At 44.7% G+C, this 21,391-nt stretch overlaps 1 protein-coding gene across 1 annotated transcript in view; it reads left to right on the top strand.

Moving 5' to 3' along the window:
- SLC2A10 (solute carrier family 2 member 10) overlaps positions 1–9,750 on the top strand; it is a 173,936-nt gene extending 164,186 nt beyond the window's left edge. Inside the window, exon 6 of the mRNA XM_069243469.1 lies at positions 8,244–9,750. Within this exon, the coding sequence (XP_069099570.1) occupies positions 8,244–8,337 (94 nt within the window). The 3' untranslated portion in view covers positions 8,338–9,750. The remainder of the gene's footprint in view (positions 1–8,243) is intronic.
- The last annotated feature ends 11,641 nt before the right edge of the window (positions 9,751–21,391 follow it).

Below are 21,391 nucleotides of genomic sequence, written 5' to 3'. Positions count from 1 at the left end.
GGTGTGTATGGCCCTTCATGAGTCTCCCAGGGCCCAGTGTGTTACCCAGTTATTAAAGCATTCGGCTTGAGCAAAAGGTGGTATACACATTAATGGTGGGTGGGAGCGATCTAAGTGCAAATCTTGTACGCAGTTGTAATTGCCCCCTAGTATTCATGGTGCATTTGTCTTCTGGGCCAGAACATCCAAGAACCTGGTCCAGAAAGTGATCTGTTTGGTATTTGAGGCATATATGCTCCCAAGGAGTACCGAAGTACCATCAAGTTGTTTATCACGAATATGTACTTCTCGTCTCTATCAATGATGGTGTTGGACATTTAGAAGAGTGTTCCTGGGCGGAATCCATATCATAGTCCCTTTAGAAAAGGCAGAGTAGGTAGTAGCATGTATTGACCTTCACCAGCGTTTCCAGGGGTGTGGCAGTTCCGCAGCAGTGGTATGTGTTTCCTGAAGGAAGGAAAGTTTACTGAAGGGAGATGACCCTGTGCCTCTTGAGGTGTGTTGTCAAGCTGTGCGCATCCCGCTTGCATTAAGAGGCATTAATAGTAAGCAGCCTAGTGGTGGATAGTGGAGCCATGTCATATTTAAAAGAAATGGGTAATCTCCTCCTGCGCAGCGGTGGGTCAGTAAGTGCCGCACTGAAGCTATGCCTGGTACTCTGCATCATGAGTGTTTGTGGATGTCCGCCTCCCTGGTGTTGGTACGGGAAAATGTGGTTGGTGAGGGTGGCTGTTTAAAGAGAAACTCGCAGAGCCTACTGCAACCCGTAGAACTCCCAAACTGGATGATATAAATAACCAACAATATGATGTGGGGGGGTTGCCATGTAATGGAGTGGGTGAGAGCATTCATGACCCACCCAATGTATCGACAGTGTGATTGAGTTGGGCCTGCCAATGAGGCCATCGTTAGGCAGGGAGGTAACACTCCAGGGATAGTCACCATTGTGACTGAGGAGATAGGCCTCGTAAGCTGCAGATCGGTAAAGGGGCCAGTGTGTGAACAGCCAAAGGTGGAGTGACACCCATGGTGGATGGCACATGGCGTGCTTGTTACTTACCTGATAGTGATGCCGATGAAACTATCTAGCTAGAGAGTTTCGCCTCGAGGGGGAAGCAAGGAGAAGGGAACGGTGATAACAAGGTATGACATATTCAGTATAAATAATAGTGAGTATTCACATGCATTTCGGTCATAGATGTAGTAGATGAGTCTGAAACTTATAGTTCAGTCAAAGAAGGCCCTCTGCCGTCTGAGGCGTCACCAGGGGAAGAGGAGGTGTAGTTTGTGTGGGTGCTTGACAAGAGTCTAAGTCACCATCAAAGGAAAATATGTGTGGGCTGCTGTCAAGGTCCGATGGGCCAGCCTCAGTCTCCCTGCGGGCATGCCGACAGTCCCCTATGATTTGTTCAAGTGCGAGGTCCTTTAGAGTTGAGGATTTCAGAGAGGGGCCTCTGCAAGAGCGGCTGTGGCGTTCCTGCCCTGGTCTGAGAGGTCGGGATGGTCCATCTGCAGTTTTAAGCATGTAGTGTTGTTCTATCCATCCTTCTTTGGGGTCAGATAAAAAGTGGAAGTTGCCTTGGTCTAGTATTTTGAGGCGAGCTGTGAAGTACAGAACCCCCCATTTGTCAGAGCTGCTGTTTGGCCCTCAGAAAGGTACGTTGCTGCTGCATTGAAATCGTATAGTCCTGGAGAATCATGATGTGCTTGTCCTCAAGATGTAGGGGGCCTGCCGTCTGAGCCACTCACAGAATAATGTCCCAATCTAATCTCTGTAGTGCAGGAGTTTGGCGAGCGTGGGACAGGGTGGGGCCCCCGTAGGGGGGCGGCGGGCCGGGAAATAGTACATCTTCCCCAAGAAGAAGAAGGGTTTGAGGTCCGAGGGGCACAAAGGATTTGAGCCAGGTGTCCAGGAATTTCAAGGGATCTTTGCCCTCCAACCTCTCCAGTGCCCAGGATTCAGATGTTGCTCCTCTGGGAGAGGCCCTCGGCATCGTCTGCTCTGTCTTCAAGAGTCCTGATCCACTCTTGCAGGTCCCGAATGGCACATTGATTGTGCCCGTTGTTTGGGGTTGTAGTTCAGTTAGAGTATTCTCCCCTTTGTTTATCCCAACCAAAGGTTTCCGATAATAATCGCCAAGAAAGATCCCAGGGCGGTCTCCATGGATTTCATGGAGTTTGTAATGGCTGCCAATACCTGATCCAGCTTATCCCAGGGGGGTTTTGAAGGGTCACCTATGCTGTCCAGCCGGGGAGTGTCTGGTATGGTGGTTGAAGGGGTCAGGCATCACTGGTTTATATGCTGACACGTTGGTCTTCGGTCGGTCCATAATTAGTATTGCTGAGGGTAGCTGGCATCCAAATCTGTAATTTGGCCAAAAGACTCTTGAGCGCCTAGCTTTCTATGAGGTTAAGGTGACGAGAAGTGGGTTTAGTCAGATGACACTGTAGGCGGCTCTGTAGTGAGGGTCAGTGTCCAGGCACCATAGCAGTACCAGCCTCCAGCACTTCATCGTGGTACAAGGAGTCTTCCAGCCACACTGGTGCCCTGTCTAATGTGGGATGGCAAACGTAAAAAGGGCCCCTGGGAGATGATCGGCTTTAGAGGACAGTTATGTCCAATCTATAACGAGCTGCAGCATTCAGAGGTATAGTTCCTAGTGCAACAAGCAGAATTGAAAAGCATAAATGGGGAGGTGCTGTCTGCTCCATCTGTCTATCACTGCAGCTAGAGCCAGATGCTCACAGATGGTCTCACACCAGGCATCTAGACAGTCTCTGCACCGTGCCCCGAAAAGAGCACAGAGTATTGTGTGTTGCTTAGGGCATCCCCCCATAGGCCCAGGAATACTGCATTTCTGGGCCCAAACTGGTTTGTTAATATGGGGGTGGCTTGATGGTTGTGAGGCCCCCGTTCAATCCAACCCTGTTCCTCAGGGTGGTGCGGAGAATGCTGATGGGTGCAGTGGGCCATGATGGTGGCTCACCCCGGGGCAGGTGTTGATAATCACTTGGATCAGGATGTAGCCCAATACCTGTCTAGAGGTAATGCACCAATGCAGCTCGTAACAAGTAGGACAGGTGCTAAGTCTGGGGAGGTGTGGCTGCCAGCCTATGGCACCACTCCTCAGGACCAGGAGTTGGTTGCTGTTATTGGGCAGGCAGCGTCATGGAGCCAATTGCCGGTTCAGTATTTTAAATGTGTCACATGCGGGTGCCAAGCATGGTTGAAGCAGGGGAGTTCCCAGCCGTTGCAGGAGCAGCATGCCCCTGGAAGACCACAAAGGTCTTGAGGTGCAAGAAAGGCTGCCGTATGGTGCTTAGGGCATCCTGGTATCTGGTGGGTCTGTCCCAGGCCTCAGGAAGGCGGCATTGAGGATGGTGAAGTAGCGGGGAATGTTCCCTTTACTCATGTGGCCATACCTGACGGCGTATGAAAGGTCCCTGGGCCATGGTGCAGACCAACAGATGTTGTGGGTGAAAGGCAGGCCACTGCCCAGTGATGTAGAGATAGGTACACTCACCTCATCTCTGGAACCAGCTGCATGCCGAACCTCATGGGGGGCCAAAGGCCCCTGGGGGATCACTGCTTCGGTGCTACTGAAGATGAGCACAGCGGCTGTAGGAAGGCATCAGGTCTCAAGGCTGCATTTCAGAACCTGGTGCTGGGTGCCATTTTTCCCCTCTGGCTGTGGGTCTGCAATCCTGTTGTTCTGTACAGCCCAAGTTATGGGAGTCTGTTAAAATCTCCTATGGTGTGCTGGCAAATCCCAAGGTGTCCCCTGGGGAGCTATGTACAGTGGAGATGCCAGCCCCAGATGATGGTTTGAATGCGATGGCAGGGTGGATGTCATGGAGCACTGCCTGAGCAAATCCACAATCGTTGCCTGCTTGTCCTTACCACAGCTGTGTCTGATTACTATGGTACCTTTCTATCACCAGGGAGTAGCACACTGTAAATACTTTGTTGTATTCTCTTATTACTAAGTACAATAAATTGTCATCCATGCAAAATCGAATTCCATATGCATGAAATGAGTTCCTGTTTGTGGTGTACAAGACAATGTATGACCTTGACTGCTCTCAAAGAATATTATGGTGCGACCTTGTGTACCTATGTCTTAGTCAATATTCCCTCTAATTATTTTTCCCTCAGTGTGGCAAAATAATGTGTATGTACAATCTTTTATTAGGTGTGTGAAAATGGGGTTATAGTGGTCAGCAATGTCATAGGGATTTTGGTCCTGGGAAGAGGGTTTGTTAGAAATTGGATTTCTGGTTTGAAGAGATATGCATCCTGTCCAAGCAGGAACCATAATTCTAGTCAGGAAAAGTCACAAATACACCCTCGGTTAGCCTGTGCTCACCCTCTGGTAGTTTAGCACAGAGCAGTCAGGCTTAACTTAGGAGGCAATGTGTAAAGTATTTGTGCAACACTTCAGACAGTAAAACAGTGAAAGCACGACACAAAAATAATCCACACCAGGTTAGACAAATAGAACCTAACTTAATGACAAGACAAGACCAAAACTACAAAAATCCAATACGTAGAACCAGGGTTATGAATTTCTAAAGGTGAAAAATGCAGTATAATGCTTAAAAGAATAAAGTGCCAACCAGGGAGATTTTGTCGCGCGAGTCCAGGTTAAATCCAAAAGTTCAGGCCAACTGTGAGCTTGGGTCGGATATAATCCCAGATTCGTCCGCTGAAGTTTTACCTTCTCAAGAATTGGGCCACAAGGCCTGTTCACAAGGAAGAAGTTCACAGAGAGCAAGGGCAGTGTCACTGGTGTTCGTCCGCGGGTGCGAAGAGTTGTCTGGACAATATGTATGGGTGGGCTGGAGTATTGGGGGCTGCAATAGTTGCTATGTGAAGAAGCAAACTTGCGGCGGCTTGCGCTGATTCTTCAGATGGGTGGTGCAGTTCCAACGCGAACAGGCCCTTTCATGGTTGCTAAGAGCCTCAAAGGTTTGATTTTAGTAGCTAAAATAACAGTTCCAAGGGCCCAGACCCTGATAGGCACTTCTTGGGGGTCATGAGCTTGGTTAAGACGGGACCAGGAGATGTGGAGAGCCTCTTATGTCCCTCAGACTCAGATCAGGTGGCCCGGATACTAGCCCTTGGAGTCACTCTGGGGCCCTGGGTTCCAGATGGATGTTGCAGGGCCATTCCTCTGGCAAGAGGGCAGCAGGTCCTCACAGCAGGTTAGCGGTCCCTTGTAGCGCAGCAGTCCAGCTGGATAGCAGTCTTTGCAGCAGTAAAGCATTCCTTCTTCCTGGCAGAGTATTCACAGTTCCAGAAGTATACTGAGTTGGTGGTGTCAGAGGTCCAGTACTAATATCCAGTTGTGCCTTTGAAGTGAGGGAGACTTAAAAGAAAGGTCTCTGAAGTACATAGAGTTCCTCCTTTCCTGCCCTTGCTCCCCATTCATAATATGGGGATATTCAGCCCTTTGTGTGGGGACAGGACACTGCCTATTCATGTGTAGGTGCCAGCCTTTCCCTCCCATCCTACCCAGGATGGCCCATAAGGCTGTGGATAGCCCATCAGTCACATATAAGCTCCCTTTGTGTGTGGCTGTCTAGAGGAAATGCACAAGCCCAGCTTTCACCCCACCCCAGACGAGTATTGGAGTCAGGCAGTAGGCACCACAAGGCTAAAGTGAGAACATTTGAAATTCAAATTCACCAGACAAGTTGTGGTTTTAAATTGTGAGTCCAGAGACACTAAATTTGACAAACTTATCTTGTGAATTACACTTATAAGGCCCTGCTGTAGTGAAACACGACTTTGGGAGTTTTTTTTACTACAGGACATGTAAAACTTAAAACTACATGTCCCACCTTTTAACTACATTGCAGCGTGCCTTCTGGGCTTTCCAGGGCCTAACTTTAAAGGTGTCTCATGTGAATAAAAAGGGAAATTGTTATTTTGCCAGGTCGACATGACTGTGTAAAACTGCACACACAAGCTCTGCAATGGCAGGTCTGAGCCATGGTTAGAGGGCTACTTAAGTGGGTGGCACAATCAGTGCTGCAGGCCCACAAGTAGCATTTAATTTACATGCCCTAGGCACATGTAGTGCTCAGGGCATGTGTGCTTTACTAGGGACTTATAAGTACATTAAATATGCCAATTTGGGTTAAGACAATGTGACCATGATTTAGGGGAGAGAACACAAGCATGTGAGCACTGGTTAGCAGTGGTAAATTGCACAGAGTCGTAAAGCCAGCAAAACCGAGGTCAGAAAAGTGGAGTTGGCATGCTGCATACTGGAGACCTGATGTATCAAAGGGTTTTTCCCATTCTGTCTCTATGGGAAGATGCCTTAGTGCTCATGAACTTTAATTCTTCTGCAGCATTTTCTCTCTCTATATATATATATCTGACTATTGAATGCGTTTTGAACTGTTTGCATTATTCACAACATTATAAGCAACTAACTTTAGGCAAAAGAATCTGAAGTAAATTGTTCCATCACTTAAATAAACAAGCTTCTGTTAACCGGCATATAAATATTTTTAGATATTGTAAGCAGAGGCTGCAATACCCCATCTTACAACTACTAGTTGTTTAAATAGTTCTTGTATATTATATTTTCTGTTTGGTAAGAAGGTGCTGAATACAGTCTGAGTGAACCCAAACTGATGTAGCCACTATTCTTTGAATGCTGTCTTCAATGTTGCAGTGGTTCAGAAATTGTATTCTGTGTTGGCCTCTTAGGACAAGACACAACGTCTGAGTTTGTGGAGGTGGACGGAGATAGTATATGTTTTCAGGAGAGATAACATTACACCTAAAAAACTAGCATGATCGTTGCAGTAAACTCAGGTCCTCACATTGCTTGCTGAGTACTTGCAACAGCAATCTGTTTTAATAAATGTATTTAATGAGTTATGAAATACAGGGCCTACAGTACTAGGGAGAAAAGAGAACAAGACCATGGTGTTTTAAATGTACAGCATGTAATTCTGCTTTGCTCGTCAGTTGGTAATGTATTCAGTGTTATTCAAATGCATGGAGATCAAAAACTAAACCTAGCGGGCGAGAAAAACTTTTCTGAAGTTTCCTAAACGCGAAACACTGTTTCTTTTTTGGGGGGTAAATACTCTTTGCATATCTATCGCTTGATCTGCTGCTGTAATTGCCACCAACAGTATGATAGTGATGTTGAAAAGGACTGTGGGTATGCAGATAAATGGGAGCTTGATAAATGCATACCTAGTGTCCTTAGATGTCTTGTTCTCATATTCTTAGGAGACAAATAATGTTGTAATACAGCCTGTTTTTTATGCCACAGTCTCAGAATGTGCAGTATTTTACTGACTGAATCAACACTACGTCCAGTCAGATTTTTTTGAAGAACCTTAGCTCAGCTCTTAAGATCTGTGGTTCTGAGCAGTCAGGCTTTATCAAAGGAATGCCTTCAGAAGTACCAAAACAGCGAAATAAGGAAGAAACAAGATATAATAATCCAACATCAATTTATAAACATAGGTTATACCTGTATCTTCAAAATGACACCTTGAGGACAAAAATCCACCAGAGCATTTTGAAGACATTAATTATTAAAGAAAAATAAATTGCTGCTTTTTCATTCAACACAATTAATCTTTGTGATCGACCACGCTCACAGTCAAACTTTGCAAACTTTAGAAAACTTTTATAAAATTGTACACTACTACTCCTGCACCATGTGGGAGGCCAAAAGGGGAGCAGGTCACAAAGGCCAACACAGCTTCATTAGTCAGTTGCCTTACAGTCAAAGCAGTCTCCTGTACAGTTTCAGGCTCCATAGGTCATCTGTCTAGACTATAATGTAGTGGTCCTGATGCAAGGGATACAGGAAACTGCGGATGTTGATCCCATGACAGGGGCCTAGGAGTCACACTTTGGTTTGCCAAATACTTTGGGGCACAACAAGTGTTGCTGTCCACGAGAGATGCTTGAACTTGCAGGTCATGGGTACCCCTGTTATCATATACGAGGGAGTTATAAGTAAATTAACTTACATCAATTGTGGGTGAATCAATCGAGCATTTACCTTTCAATGGTCAGAGCACTGGCACTGAGGTCTGGTTGGTAGGCCTCAGTGCAGCTTCAGAATCGGAAAACCAGCGAAATCTCTCAAAAACTCTTGAGGGTGAGCATGCAAAAAGAGGCATTTCCTTACAATCCAAATTTTCTATAAATGTGAGACAATGTCTTTGCAACAATACTAACGTATTGAATTATTTTACAGTTTTATAAATGCAAACGTGATGTGGAGAAGATCTAGATGGAGAGAGTTCTCTAGAGCAGAGTATCGAAGAATGGATGCGTCTGGCGTTCCTTAGAGTATACATTCATCTACCATGGAAAGGAAATCATTCCAGCATTTTAAAGACTATTCTGATTTGCTCCATAGAAGATTCAGGCTCAATATCACAGATGTCTGTATCTTTGACCGAAATGAGGTTCATTCTTTCTGGTGTCTCGAACTCTGTGTTGTGGGTTATGGTGTAATTTCCATGAAAACTTTGCCCCAGAAAAAATAGTCTTGGTTGGTTTCAGAGCAAGTGAAATGTCATTTATCAGTAATCTACAGAGGACGAAATTATTTTATGAGTGGCCTAATTGTAAACATAGTGACACCTAAATTGAGCCTAGGAGCCGTTTCATGAATATTATGTATATATGCAGAATGGAGCTAAGCACTTGTTTTCAGCAAACCTGTTCTGTCTGCGCACAGACCCTGCAGTAGCACTGTTAAATGTATCTAAAATGTACTATGTACGTGTGTGTGTGTGTGTGGGGAGGGCTGTTCATACATTACATAGTTGACAATATATGATGATATACCTACATGAGTGCAAACAAATAACTCTGGGCTTTTCCAAAATACAGATTCAGAATCTGCAAACATTTTAGACATGCTGATTGAACTGCCCAGTGCCAGCAATTTGCTAGTGGGGTGGATGTTAGTAGTACTGAGGTTAGGGACAAGGATAAAAATGTAACCGAGAGTGAGCAGCAGCTCAAAATCTTGCTTCACCCACAATTTGATATGTTGAGGGGGAGGGGGATACTCGTAAACCTCGAGCAGTTCTACCCCCTTCAACCACACTGAGAACACATACAAACTCCAGCGTGCACAAGTAGGTATATTTCAAGGAAGGGAATGGATAGGCGCATCGTTTTTAATTATGGTGTGATGGAAGGGTCTTCATCCTTCTCCCTCTGGAGAAAAAAAATGCTTTACTGGTCAAATCTCTTTTTGTGGATGACTGACTGTGTGGACAAACCACAGAAGTGTTTGGTGGTTTTCTGCAGTACCAGGTCTACGAACAGGGTTCGAAAAAAGAGTGTAGAAGTGAGTGTGAAAATACAAAATGAATCACTAGTCACCATTTTGTATCTTAGGGACATTCCCAAACATTTAGAAGATTGTTTTATTTAATCAATTGCCTGAACAAACAAATGTAAGACTGCTCACCCAAAAGTCAGGGTAAGTTTGAATCAAGGGTGTGAAAGGTGGTGTGGCGGCAGCTCCTGGGAATATATGTGAATCTTCAAAAATTTTAAGTATTCAAATTGCAGTAGGAATGTACTTTATTCTACTAATTTTAGATTTATAATATTAAAGTTATGAGTTACATAAATTATGTCTTCTTTTAAGAGTTTGCCCTTCCAATACACATGACCAAGACTGTTTAAGATACATTTTCTGAAGAATGTGTCACCCATTGAAATAAAACTTTGTAGCCTAGAAATAATAAGTGTACAGTTTCATTTATTACATTTTACATTCTGCTCATTTCAGTTTGGCATAAGGAGCACACATAGGCGTATTTGTACTGCATATATAAATATCTAATTCCGAACATGGAGCTCAGTTACAGGTGTGTGAGAAGTCCGATAGTTGAATATCCTCCGGCAGGTGTATTTCTCCTGGTAGGGCAATTTCTTTCGGGTGTCTAAGCATTAGATTAATATCTTTCTGTATGAGTATATATTCCGGTATAGCCTCCTTTTTAAAGTGCAATGATTGATCACTTTTATGTGGGATGCAAGTATGCTCCAGTTAACCGGCACTTTTGCACTGACCTGAATACTGACTTCGCTGTAAATTGAATGATTTCTTTCTAGTTATGTGGTTTGTGCACCATTGTCTTATAGCGACACCTGCTGGAACAATCATTAACTGAAAGCAGAACAATACAGCAACAATTTAGTTGGCTGTATACTGGACTGTAAATACAATGTTGTATTGATAACGGATTCATAAAGGAAGCAGTCCACTATTAGTGGTCTTTTATTTCCATTCTTGTTATTAAACAAAGCAAATTGGTATTCTGTTTAAATAAGAATGAACCATCATCTTTATTTTCAATGAGTTTTGCCTTTTTTTTAATTAGATATACAAGGGACCATATTTATGACCCGGTTTGCGTCACTCTTGTGGTACGCCACGTTGGGCAAGAGTGACACAAACTTTAAGTCAGATTTTTGAAGCCAGGCGAACCCACTTTGCCTGACTTTGAATGGCTTCAAAAACTCGAGTAAAGGAATGCAGCGCAAATCGTCGCTGGGGATGCATTACTGTGCGCAAGGAAGGCATTCCATGCGCATTGCGTGGGTGTTCCAATGCAACTCCCATGGTTTTTTATGCATTCTGAGAACTACCAGGTAAACCTGGGAATGCAACAAAAAGTAATGCCTCCCCAGGAGAGGCATAATGAGGAGAAATATCCTTTTCTCCTAATTTTTCCCTCTTTCTATGTGTGCTGCAGAGCCTCTCACGATTTTTTTTGTGTGTGGAAAGATGCCTCTTCTGGAACAGAAACAATCTTGCTTACAACACAGGCACCCTTGCACTGTGGTGCACGGGTGCATGTGTTGGTGCTAGGCTGCCAAAATGGTGCAAGGAAAAAGGACAGGAATGAGCCATATTGGATAAATACAGCACATTCCTTCCCTTTCCCTGTGACACAGGGCAGTAGAGTGCAGCAATGTACCATGCTGTGCTGCCTCCACCATAAAAGGCATAAATATGCTCCAAGATCTCTATGGCAAGGAAGGAGACCTACAGTTCTTTGCCAGGTTGCCGCATTTTTTAATATTGTGTACATTTAACATGAGCTTCAATGGGTTTATCAAGTGTATTATAATTATCTAAGAAAAATTGCATGACAATGTGTTCAATGGTTTAGATTTTATTTTACTCAAAATGATGCTTTAAAACTCACATTCTGGACTACTTAACATGTCACACACGTGGCATTGAAGATCAAATTTGCATTAACCTCATGTATGTCTACTTAAGAGCATCAACTATGCTGCCTAATACCCGCGTTTTGAGAGAATCATGAACAAGAAGCAATAACGCCTGCATTTAAATTAGCATAGGCCTGGAAAACTTTGAGCTGCCACTCTAACAAAGATGTATTTGTTCATTCAATTAAGGTATGTCAACTAGGTGAAAATTGAAGATGAAGAAGCCCCCTTTGTTTACCTCATATGGCAAATATTTCCTTGTTGACAGCGTAATTCACTAATAACTTCATCCATTTATTGTGATAGTGTGCTACAGTTTGGTAAACTACATGTAATTCAACAAGCAACGCCTGTGCCCAATTTTCTATTATTTAAAATTCAACTATTGTAAGAAATGAAAATGGGCTTAAACATTTGCAACCTGCAAGACAAATAGCATACCTCTGAGCTCACCCACATTCGGTGGATGTTATACTCGTTTTACTGGTATCCTTTCACTTAATAAACAAAATGTTTCCGTTTACTTTGATGGGCTCACCCCCTTTTAAAGTCTTAAACACCCTCCCCCCAAAAATTGCACTCTATTCACGTTTACTGACTCACCCTAATTAAGACTTCACATGGCCTGTAATTTTGGGTCAAGGTTGCCAGGTATGCATTGGCCACTTGCAAGACACCTTCTGTCACCCCTATGGACAACCCTTCATACTTAGGCAAACTGCACTACACACAATTCTGAGATCAGCATAATGACACACAACCTTCAAGCCATGCTTGCAACACCAGTCTGCAAAAAACACCTCCAACTGACATACTTCTGCATTCTACATTATTTAGCAATCCACCATGCCTCACAAAATTCAGTCTAATTCAGCAAATACATTTCCACACCTTACAAACGTCCTTGCTACATAGCAATTGTCTGTAGCACTGTGTAACAGCTATTTAAGATAGGCACATGCCTACACATCCAATAGTGGATATTCTGTTGTCAACAGAAGATTTGGCCTTCCATACACATTTTTTGAAACAGTCTTTCAATTTTAAAAACAATCTTCATTCAAACATACCTCTTTGACACACAATAGATGTGCTCAAACTGTAATTTGTTCAACAGAGATTAATACTTGCAACCCCAACTATGATGAATTGTAAACAGTGCTCCATATGACTTGTAACATGCCTAGTCACACTTGCATCCAAAGTGATTTAATGTATCTATTGACTAACCTGGATTTTGACGGAGTTGGTCTATGTGTTTTCCATCTCGCTCCTTCTCGCTCATTGTCACTCCTCTAAAAGCTCCTGTGCTCTGTGTTTCTATCTTGTTCACTTTAACTCTTCTCACCCTTGCTCTCTGTGTTGTGCTTCCATTGACTCCCCATGTTATAGTTACTTTTGTGTGATTTTCGCTCTCTTGTCCGCTTCGCCTACCCACCCCATGCTTCGTGTTCTTCACCCCTGTGGAAAGAGCTTACCTGTCCATGTCTGCTTCTCCCCAGATCCGTGTTGCTATCGCCCTTGTGCGATGCTTTTCCGCTCCACGGCCACACCCTCTTCCGAATTCACTCCTCTGTCACCGCCACTACAATTTTTTTGTGCTATTGCTAAAAAAAACCTTTTTTATTTACAGATGCAATTGATGTCTGAAGCAAATGACAGTTGCATTGCTCTGTTGGCATGTACATACGTTCAAACACATGTAAGCGCATATGTCATCATGCATGCACCTTCATTGCATCATTTTATTAAAGCTTTATAGCCTGCCTTAGTGGGCTCTTCTAGCTATTAAAGGCCCGCTCCAGCATTAAAGTGTTTACAAGAGAGTGGACCATTAATGGTCAGTATAGCCCAGCTACTGTTGGCTATTAAGCTATTAGAACGTTCTTCCCCACGAGGGTAGAATGTTCTACTTAGAAAAACAAAGGCTTCTTGGAGCCCGAGGGGGTTGAAATCCCCCTTGGCTCCAAAGCCTTTCATCATAGTTTTTGCTGTAAATGTGCTACAGGTAGTAGCCACGTGCAGAGCCACAGATTTTAGCTGTCAAACATTCACAGCAAGAGCTGTGAAAGGTGGTTGAAGTCAGCTTCTGGTTCTCACTGGCTTGACTGAACTGCTTTTTGTAGTCCAGCCAAGCCATGAAGACCTAGCAGATGAGCAGATTTCACCCCTTCCTCCTCCTGAAGCACGAGACACTGAGCTACAAGAGAATGGAAGGGTGAAGGCTCAGTATTGCCCCTGCACAGCCTCTGCTTTTCACTTTCCTTTGCCTATTTAATGTTTTTTGGAGTGACAGGGGAAAGAGAAAGGCAGAGGCTATGTGTTAGGACACTGATATGTTGGGAGCAGCGGGCCTATACCAGTTCATATAGGACACTGGTGCTCCATTGTCTTCAATGGAGCTCTCAACAACATTCTTCTAATTTGACAAAGCTGCCCAGTATCTAGAAAAATCCCAACTCTCTAGAGCTGTGGTACTCAGGGTGTGGCCTGTGGACTGCTAGCCGCCCGGGAGACATTCATTGGTGGCCTACAGACCTTTTGGTTTAGTGAGTGTGTAAACACAAGAGGGTCCGTAAACACCAAAGAGGGCCGCCGGAGCATGTGTGATAGCAGCTTCACTGCGCATGCTCATGCTCCCCGCTCTATGGGCCCTCTCCTGTTTTTACTGGAACCCTTGTGACTGCATGCATCTGGCACTGGTGGGATTCAAAGGCCCTTTAGAAGTAAGCCTTCACAGCTGACTTTTATGGGATCTTTTGGAAAGCTTCCTGCTGCCTTTGCTGATGTTCCTCCCCACAGCCAGCACTCTCCGCTGACTTTGCCGATGACGATCCGCCTGCAGCCTGCTCTTCCCATCCGGCTGGCAGCCAGCACTCTGCCGCCTGCAGCTAGCATTCTCTGCAGCCTTTGCCGATGACATCTCCGCCCTCATCCTGCTCTTCACATCCCACCTGCAGCCATCACTCTGCTGCCATTGAGGACTTATAAGGTATGGATCACTAATGCTACATCTAGAGCTCGGAAAACGTTTTTTATTATTGATGTGTGAAGTACTGCCAATGAGGAACTAGCTGCTACGTTTTCAGATTGCATATGTGTTCCATTTCCAAGGTTTCAGTGTACCTATGGGCATGGATCGCTAGAGCAGGTCAAAAGTGTTTTATTGTTGATGTTTGCTGTTTGAAGTAATCCCAATGAGGATATAGCTGCCCAGATTTCAGATTGCATATGTGTGCCATTTTCAAGATTTCAGTGTATGTATAGGTAATGATTGCTAAGGCTACATATAGAGCAGGTCAAACGTGTTTTACTGTTGATGTTTGCTGTTTGAAGTAATGCCAATGATTGCATATGTGTGTCCTTTTCAAGGATTCAATGTGCTTATGAGTGCTGCTCCACAACCAAAAGAGTGCCACTTAGAGTGACACTTTCTTGCAAGCAAACCAAAGCAGTGACGTCCATGGGAAAAGATAATTATTGGACACAATATGTAGTAGGAGAAGCTCTAAAAATATCTTTAAACTGCTTCAAATCTCCTGAAATGGGAGGTTGCTGAACAAGACTTTCATAGGAAGTGAGCCGGCTCATCAAACTTCCTAAGGCACTGCACTTGGTAGGGATGAGGGCGGAATTGCAGATTCTATTATGCAAGGCTTTGCAGCATCCATAATTAGAAGGCTAACGCACCTCAGATAGTGCTCGTTTACATATGACTTTATATATAACATGCACATTTTTCCCCAATTGTATGTCCCCTGGTGGAAGGCGTACTATTGATTATTTGAGTTACCATTCTTAGCAAAACCACTAATTTTCACATTTCCATCAGTGCCACGAATTTACTTAACAGAATAACTCATTAGGCGACAGACATGCAACAATTAACCTAATTTGTGAATGTAGTAGAGAGGATTTATTGCTGATCACTCTGTGGTAGATCCGCTCTGCGCAACTAAAGGCCTAAGAGCAAGTAACTAGGGGCCAGATGTAGCAATATTGCAAATTGCGACTTGCAATTTGCGAGTCCATCCGACTCGCAAATTGCAAGTCTCAATTTGCAATGCAGTACGGTGTCTCAGACACCGACTGCGACTCGCTATGGGGTCGCAATGACCCACCTCATGAATATTCATGAGGTGGGTCGCAAATTGCGGCCCCATAGCGAGTATAGGCACTCGCAAACATGGAGGCCTGCTGTAGTCAGCAGACCTCCATGTTCGTGACTGCTTTCAATAAAGCATTTTTTTTTTTTTTTAAGTGTAGCCCGTTTTCCTTAAAGGAAAACGAGCTGCATTTAAAAAAATAACCGAAACCTTTAGTTTCGGTATTTTTTCAGGGCAGGGAGTGGTCCCTGGGACCACTCCCTGCCCTGAAAAAATATTTTTGGGTCTATTCACAAAGTGAAAGGGGTCCCATGGGGACCCCTTCCAATTTGCGAGTGGGTTACCATCCACTTGAAGTGGATGGTAACTGCGATACGACGCAAATGGTATTGCATACCACTCAGACTCGCAAATAGGAAGGGAACACCCCTTCCTATTTGCGAGTCGGCTCGCAAAATGCATTTCTGCATAGGAAACTCCGGTTTGCGACTCGCAAACGGCAAATTTTGCCGTTTGCGAGTCGCAAACTGTTTCCTACATCTGGCCCTATGTGTGTGCCAAAACAAGGCAAAGATGTCAAGCTATGGTCAGAAACACACAGACCCCAGTAAAATAAAATCTTGACAGTATTCTTCAGTGGTACATGCATTTATTGCATTAGGAATATTGAGCAGGACACATAAAACCTTGGAAGACTTTTAGGAAGTTTTTAACATCAAGTCATGCGTCCCCAGCATGAGACAGGCTTCAAAGAAATGGTTTTGTGCCTGATGGTAATGACCTCCTTGGAGCTTGGATTATGAATTTCACCCTCACATGTGGATGAATGATACGGCCACAGAGCTTGCCTGCTGCCTGCACTGAAACAGATTTCCTCCAATAAAAATGGCCACACTTTGAGAGAAAAACATCGTTAGCTAGCGTGAAACAACTTATCATTATGCATCAGAGAAGCAGAGCAGCCCTGGCTGATAAACATTACACTGTATAACTGCTCTGGTGTGGTTTTATGGTCAAAGCAAGCCAGAATTAGCATCAGTGTGTCATAAATGGGTTCAGAATACATGCCCATCCAATCCTTGGACTGTCTCTGTGGAGCACAGTCATATAAGTGTGCTTTTACATGAAAGTGTGGTGACCTAGTGCACAGAAAAAAAGGAATGTTAAAAAATGGGCATACTTACTATTCATTGGCCTCATTATCACTGTTTGTTTGCTGCCTTACAGTTTGGTGCTGCGTTTGTAGCTTTCACTTCTGGGGTGGGCAGACAAAACTAGATGTGGGCAAGTAAAATTAAGACTTTCCTTCATAAATTACTAAGAAAATCTACATTTTATGACTAGTTTAAAGCAAATCAATTACATTTAATGAGGCATGTTGAACTGGCTTACAATAAAAAACGTTAAATACATTATCATTAGACCAGTCAGCCGATCTGAGAATGTCCTCCAGCCGGGGAGGGGCCCAAAAAGCCTTAGAAGCCATAGCTCCTCGGGCTGAATGGGCACCAAAGGCAGAAGTATCAATGCCCGATAAGGACATAATCCATCTGACCCAACGAGCTAAAGTGGGGGAGGACACAGGTTTGAAGGGTTTTCTGAAAGAAATGAGGAGCTGGGACGCTGAGGCATTTCTCAAATCGATTGTCTGTTGTTCATAAGCTTTCAAACATTGGCCTACACATAATTTAGGGTGGTCAGGGAAATAGGGATAGAATACTGACAAAAGATGAGTCTTAGTACGTCTATTAATATTATTAATGGTAATAGTATTTAATAGTAAAATGGCGAGCAGTAACATCTAAAGCTCTAACATCATATAGCCATCACTAGCCAAGGTGCCCCCACATTGTTCAGGGCAAGTTCCCTGGACTTTGTGAGTGCGGGGACACCATTACACGTGTGCACTATACATAGGTCACTACCTATGTATAGCGTCACAATGGCAACTCTGAACATGGCCATGTAACATGTCTAAGATCATGGGATTGTCGCCCCAATACCATTCTGGTATTGGGGGGACAATTCCATGATCCCCCGGGTCTCTAGCACAGTACCCGGGTACTGCCAAACTACCTTTCCGGGGTCTCCACTGCTGCTGCTGCCAACCCCTCAGACAGGTTTCTGCCCTCCTGGGGTCCAGGCAGCCCTGGCCCAGGAAGGCAGAACAAAGGATTTCCTCTGAGAGAGGGTGTTACACCCTCTCCCTTTGGAAATAGGTGTGATGGCTGGGGAGGAGTAGCCTCCCCCAGCCTCTGGAAATGCTTTGATGGGCACAAATGGTGCCCATTTCTGCATAACCCAGTCTACACCGGTTCAGGGATCCCCCAGCCCTGCTCTGGCGTGAAACTGGACAAAGGAAAGGGGAGTGACCACTCCCCTGACCTGCACCTCCCAGGTGAGGTGCCCAGAGCTCTTCCAGTGTGTCCCAGACCTCTGCCATCTTGGAAACAGGACTGCTCTGAGTGGCCAGTGCCAGCAGGTGACGTCAAAGGCTCCTTTTGATAGGCTCTTACCTCTCTTGGTAGCCAATCCTCCTTCCTGGGTAGCCAAACCTCTTTTTCTGGCTATTTAGGGTCTCTGCTTTGGGGAATTCGTTAGATAACTAATGCAAGAGCTCATCAGAGTTCCTCTGCATCTCCCTCTTCACCTTCTACCAAAGGATCGACCGCTGACTTCTCAGGAGGCCTGCAAAACCGCAACAAAGTAGCAAGACGACTACCAGCAACATTGTAGCGCCTCATCCTGCCGGCTTTCTCAACTGTATCCGTGTGGTGCATGCTCTGGGGGTAGCCTGCCTTCACCCTGCACCAGAAGCTCAGAAGAAATCTCCAGTGGGTCGACAAAATCTTCCCCCTGCTAACGCAGGCACCAAAAGACTGCAACACTGGTCCTCTGAGTCCCTTCTCATTCTGACGAGCATGGTCCCTGGAACTCAGCAACCCTGTCCAAGTGACTCCCACAGTCCAGTGACTCTTCAGTACAAGGTTGATGGAGGTAAGTCCTTGCCTCCCCATGCTAGACTGCATTGCTGGGTACCACGTGATTTGCAGCTTCTCCGGCTCCTGTGCACTCTTCCAGGATTTCCTTCGTGCACAGCCAAGTCTGGGTCCCCGACACTCCCTCCTGCAGTGCACAACATTCTGATTCAACCTCCGGCGCCGTGGGACTCCCTTTTGTGACTTTGCGCGGACTCTGGTTCACTCTTCTTCCAAGTGCCTGTTAGGGTACTTCTGCGGGTGCTGCCTGCTTCTGTGAGGGCTCCCTGAGTTGCTGGGCACCCCCTCTGTCTCCTTCTCCAAGTGGTGACATCCTGGTCCCTCCTGGGCTACAGCAGCACACAAAAACCTCTACCATGACCCTTGCAGCTAGAAAGGCTTGTTTGCAGTCTTTCTGCGTGGGAACACCTCTGCAAGCTTCATCACAACGTGGAACATCCGTCTTCCAAAGGAGAAGTCCCTAGTCCTCTTCTTTCTTGCATAACTCCAAGCTTCTTCCACCCGGTGGCAGCTTCCTTGCACCCTCAGCTGGCATTGCCTGGGCTCCTGCCCACTCTCGACACTGTCGCGACTATTGGACTTGGTCCCCTTGTCTTACATGTACTCAGGTACAGAAATTCACTGTTGTTGCATTGCTGGTGTTTGTTCTTCCTGCAGAATCCCCCTATCACGACTTCTGTGCTCTATGGGGGTAGTAGGTGCACTTTACACCTACTTTTCAGGGTCTTGGGGTGGGCTATTTTTCTAACCCTCACAGTTTTCTTACAGTCCCAGCGACCCTCTTCAAGCTCACATAGGTTTGGGGTCCATTCGTGGATCGCATTCCACTTTTGGAGTATATGGTTTGTGTTGCCCCTATACCTGTGTGCTTCTATTGCAATCTATTGTAATTCTACACTGTTTGCATTACTTTTCTTGCTATTACTTACCTGTTTTTGGTTTGTGTACATATATCTTGTGTATACATCTTATCCTCATACTGAGGGTACTCACTGAGATACTTTTGGCATATTGTCATAAAAATAAAGTACCTTTATTTTTAGTAACTCTGTGTATTGTGTTTTCTTATGATATTGTGCATATGACACCAGTGGTATAGTAGGAGCTTTACATGTCTCCTAGTTCAGCCTAAGCTGCTTTGCCATAGCTACCTTCTATTAGTCTAAGCGGCTAGAAACACCTCTTCTACACTAATAAGGGATAACTGGACCTGGCACAAGGTGGAAGTACCTCTGGTACCCACTACAAGCCAGGCCAGCCTCCTACAGTTTGGATTTGTGCCTCCCAAATGGTTAATGTAACAGACCGCTGAAACGTTGTCCATCCTGAGAAGAATTGAACAACAAACTCTGCTCTTGCTAGGCATTTGATCGCAAAAGAACCAGCAAGCATCTCTAAACAACTGATGTGCAACTTTGACTCCTCTAGAGACCATGTACCTCCAGTCGAGATTGGATCACACCGGGACCCCCAGCCTACTAGACTTGCGTATGATTCTAATACAAGATCTAGGGCTGATGCAAAGATAGTCCTGCCATTCCAAGGGTCTAAATGGTCTGTCCACCATTGCAATTCTGTTAGAGATTATTGATCTAAGGCGATAGTGTCTGAGTAAGCGAGACCTTTTTGGAGATGACAAATTTTCAACCTTTGGAGGGCCCAAAAATGTAATGGACCTGGGAAAATGGCCTTGATTGATGACAACAGAAGGCCTACTATTCTTGCTAGGGATCTGATAGAAAGAAGGGAACTGCTTAAAATTTGGAGAATTTCCGATTTGATGGATTTTATTTTTGCTAATGGAAGGAGAAGTGTGGCTGAGACAGAATCTACTAGGAAACTTAAAAATTCTATCTTTTGAACCAGGACTAGGGAAGATTTGTCATTGTTGATAATGAAGCCGAGATCTGTGAACAAAGTGCAAGCTAGCTGAACATGAGAAAATAAAGAGACGAACGATTTTGGTTCATAACAAGGATATCGTCCAAGTAAATGATCAGTCTGACTCCCCGAGCTCTGAGGAAGGCTACAACCGGTTTCATGAGTTTTGTGAAACATCATGGAGCGGAAGAAAGTGGGGAAGAAAAGTGATATGTTTGATTGAGCCACTGGAATTGTAAAAACTTCCTTGAGTCCAGATGCATGGGAACGGTGAGTATGCATCCTGAAAGTCTAACCGAACCATCCAATCGCCTTGAAGTAACGGATCTTTGAGATGTAGTATAGTTTCCATTTTGAAGTGCACGACAAAATGGTTGAACTGCTTTAGATTGATAACAGGATGCATTTTTCTGTTTTTCTTTTGAACTAAAAAGACCTAGCTGATGAAGCCCAAAGGGTCGGGGGGCAAGGTACAATTGCTTGTTTTTGAAGAAGAGATTGAATTGCCAAGGAAATCAAATGTGTCATTTCCAAATAAACCTGCAGAGGATGAGGAAAGATTGATTGAAAAGGCTCTGAGTAGAGCTCGATAGTGTATGCTTGAACGGTGTTTAAAACCCATGGATCTGCTGTGAGAGACTGCCATGTTGGAGGGAACAGTAAAAGACGACCTCCTACAGTAGGAATGCCAGAAGGTTGACTTACTAGGTTGGGAAGAGAACCTGGAACCTCTGTTGCTCTTGTTTCTGAAACCACGATTTCTCTGTGGGTCGAATTGAGGTCTGTACTCCTGGTAGGCGTTGTAATAGGTGTCACGGGAACCTTGGTTGTTGTATGTTCGACTGGCAAAGCGGTTCCTGCGTCTGCCGGCCCTGCCGAAAATCCGACTCGAGAACATCTTCCTGAGCGACTGTTGCGCCTTGCCCAAAGATGCAAATGTAGCAACATATTTACTAAGCTCCTTTATAAAAGAGTTGCCAAAAAGGAGACCTTCTGCTTTGATCCCTGGATCTGAAACTGTTAGGCTGACCAGTTTAGGATCAAGCTTGAGCAGGAATCCCTTCCTGCGTTCGTGGGTAATTGCAGCGTTATCGCTGCCTAGAAAGCAAACGGCTCACTGCACCCATAATGATAAATCAACAGGGTCA

This window comes from Pleurodeles waltl, chromosome 7 (genome assembly GCF_031143425.1).
Source record: "Pleurodeles waltl isolate 20211129_DDA chromosome 7, aPleWal1.hap1.20221129, whole genome shotgun sequence".
In the NCBI taxonomy this organism is placed as follows: domain Eukaryota; kingdom Metazoa; phylum Chordata; class Amphibia; order Caudata; family Salamandridae; genus Pleurodeles; species Pleurodeles waltl.
Note: the sequence above shows the minus strand (reverse complement) of the source record. Positions and strands in the feature narration are given on the sequence as shown.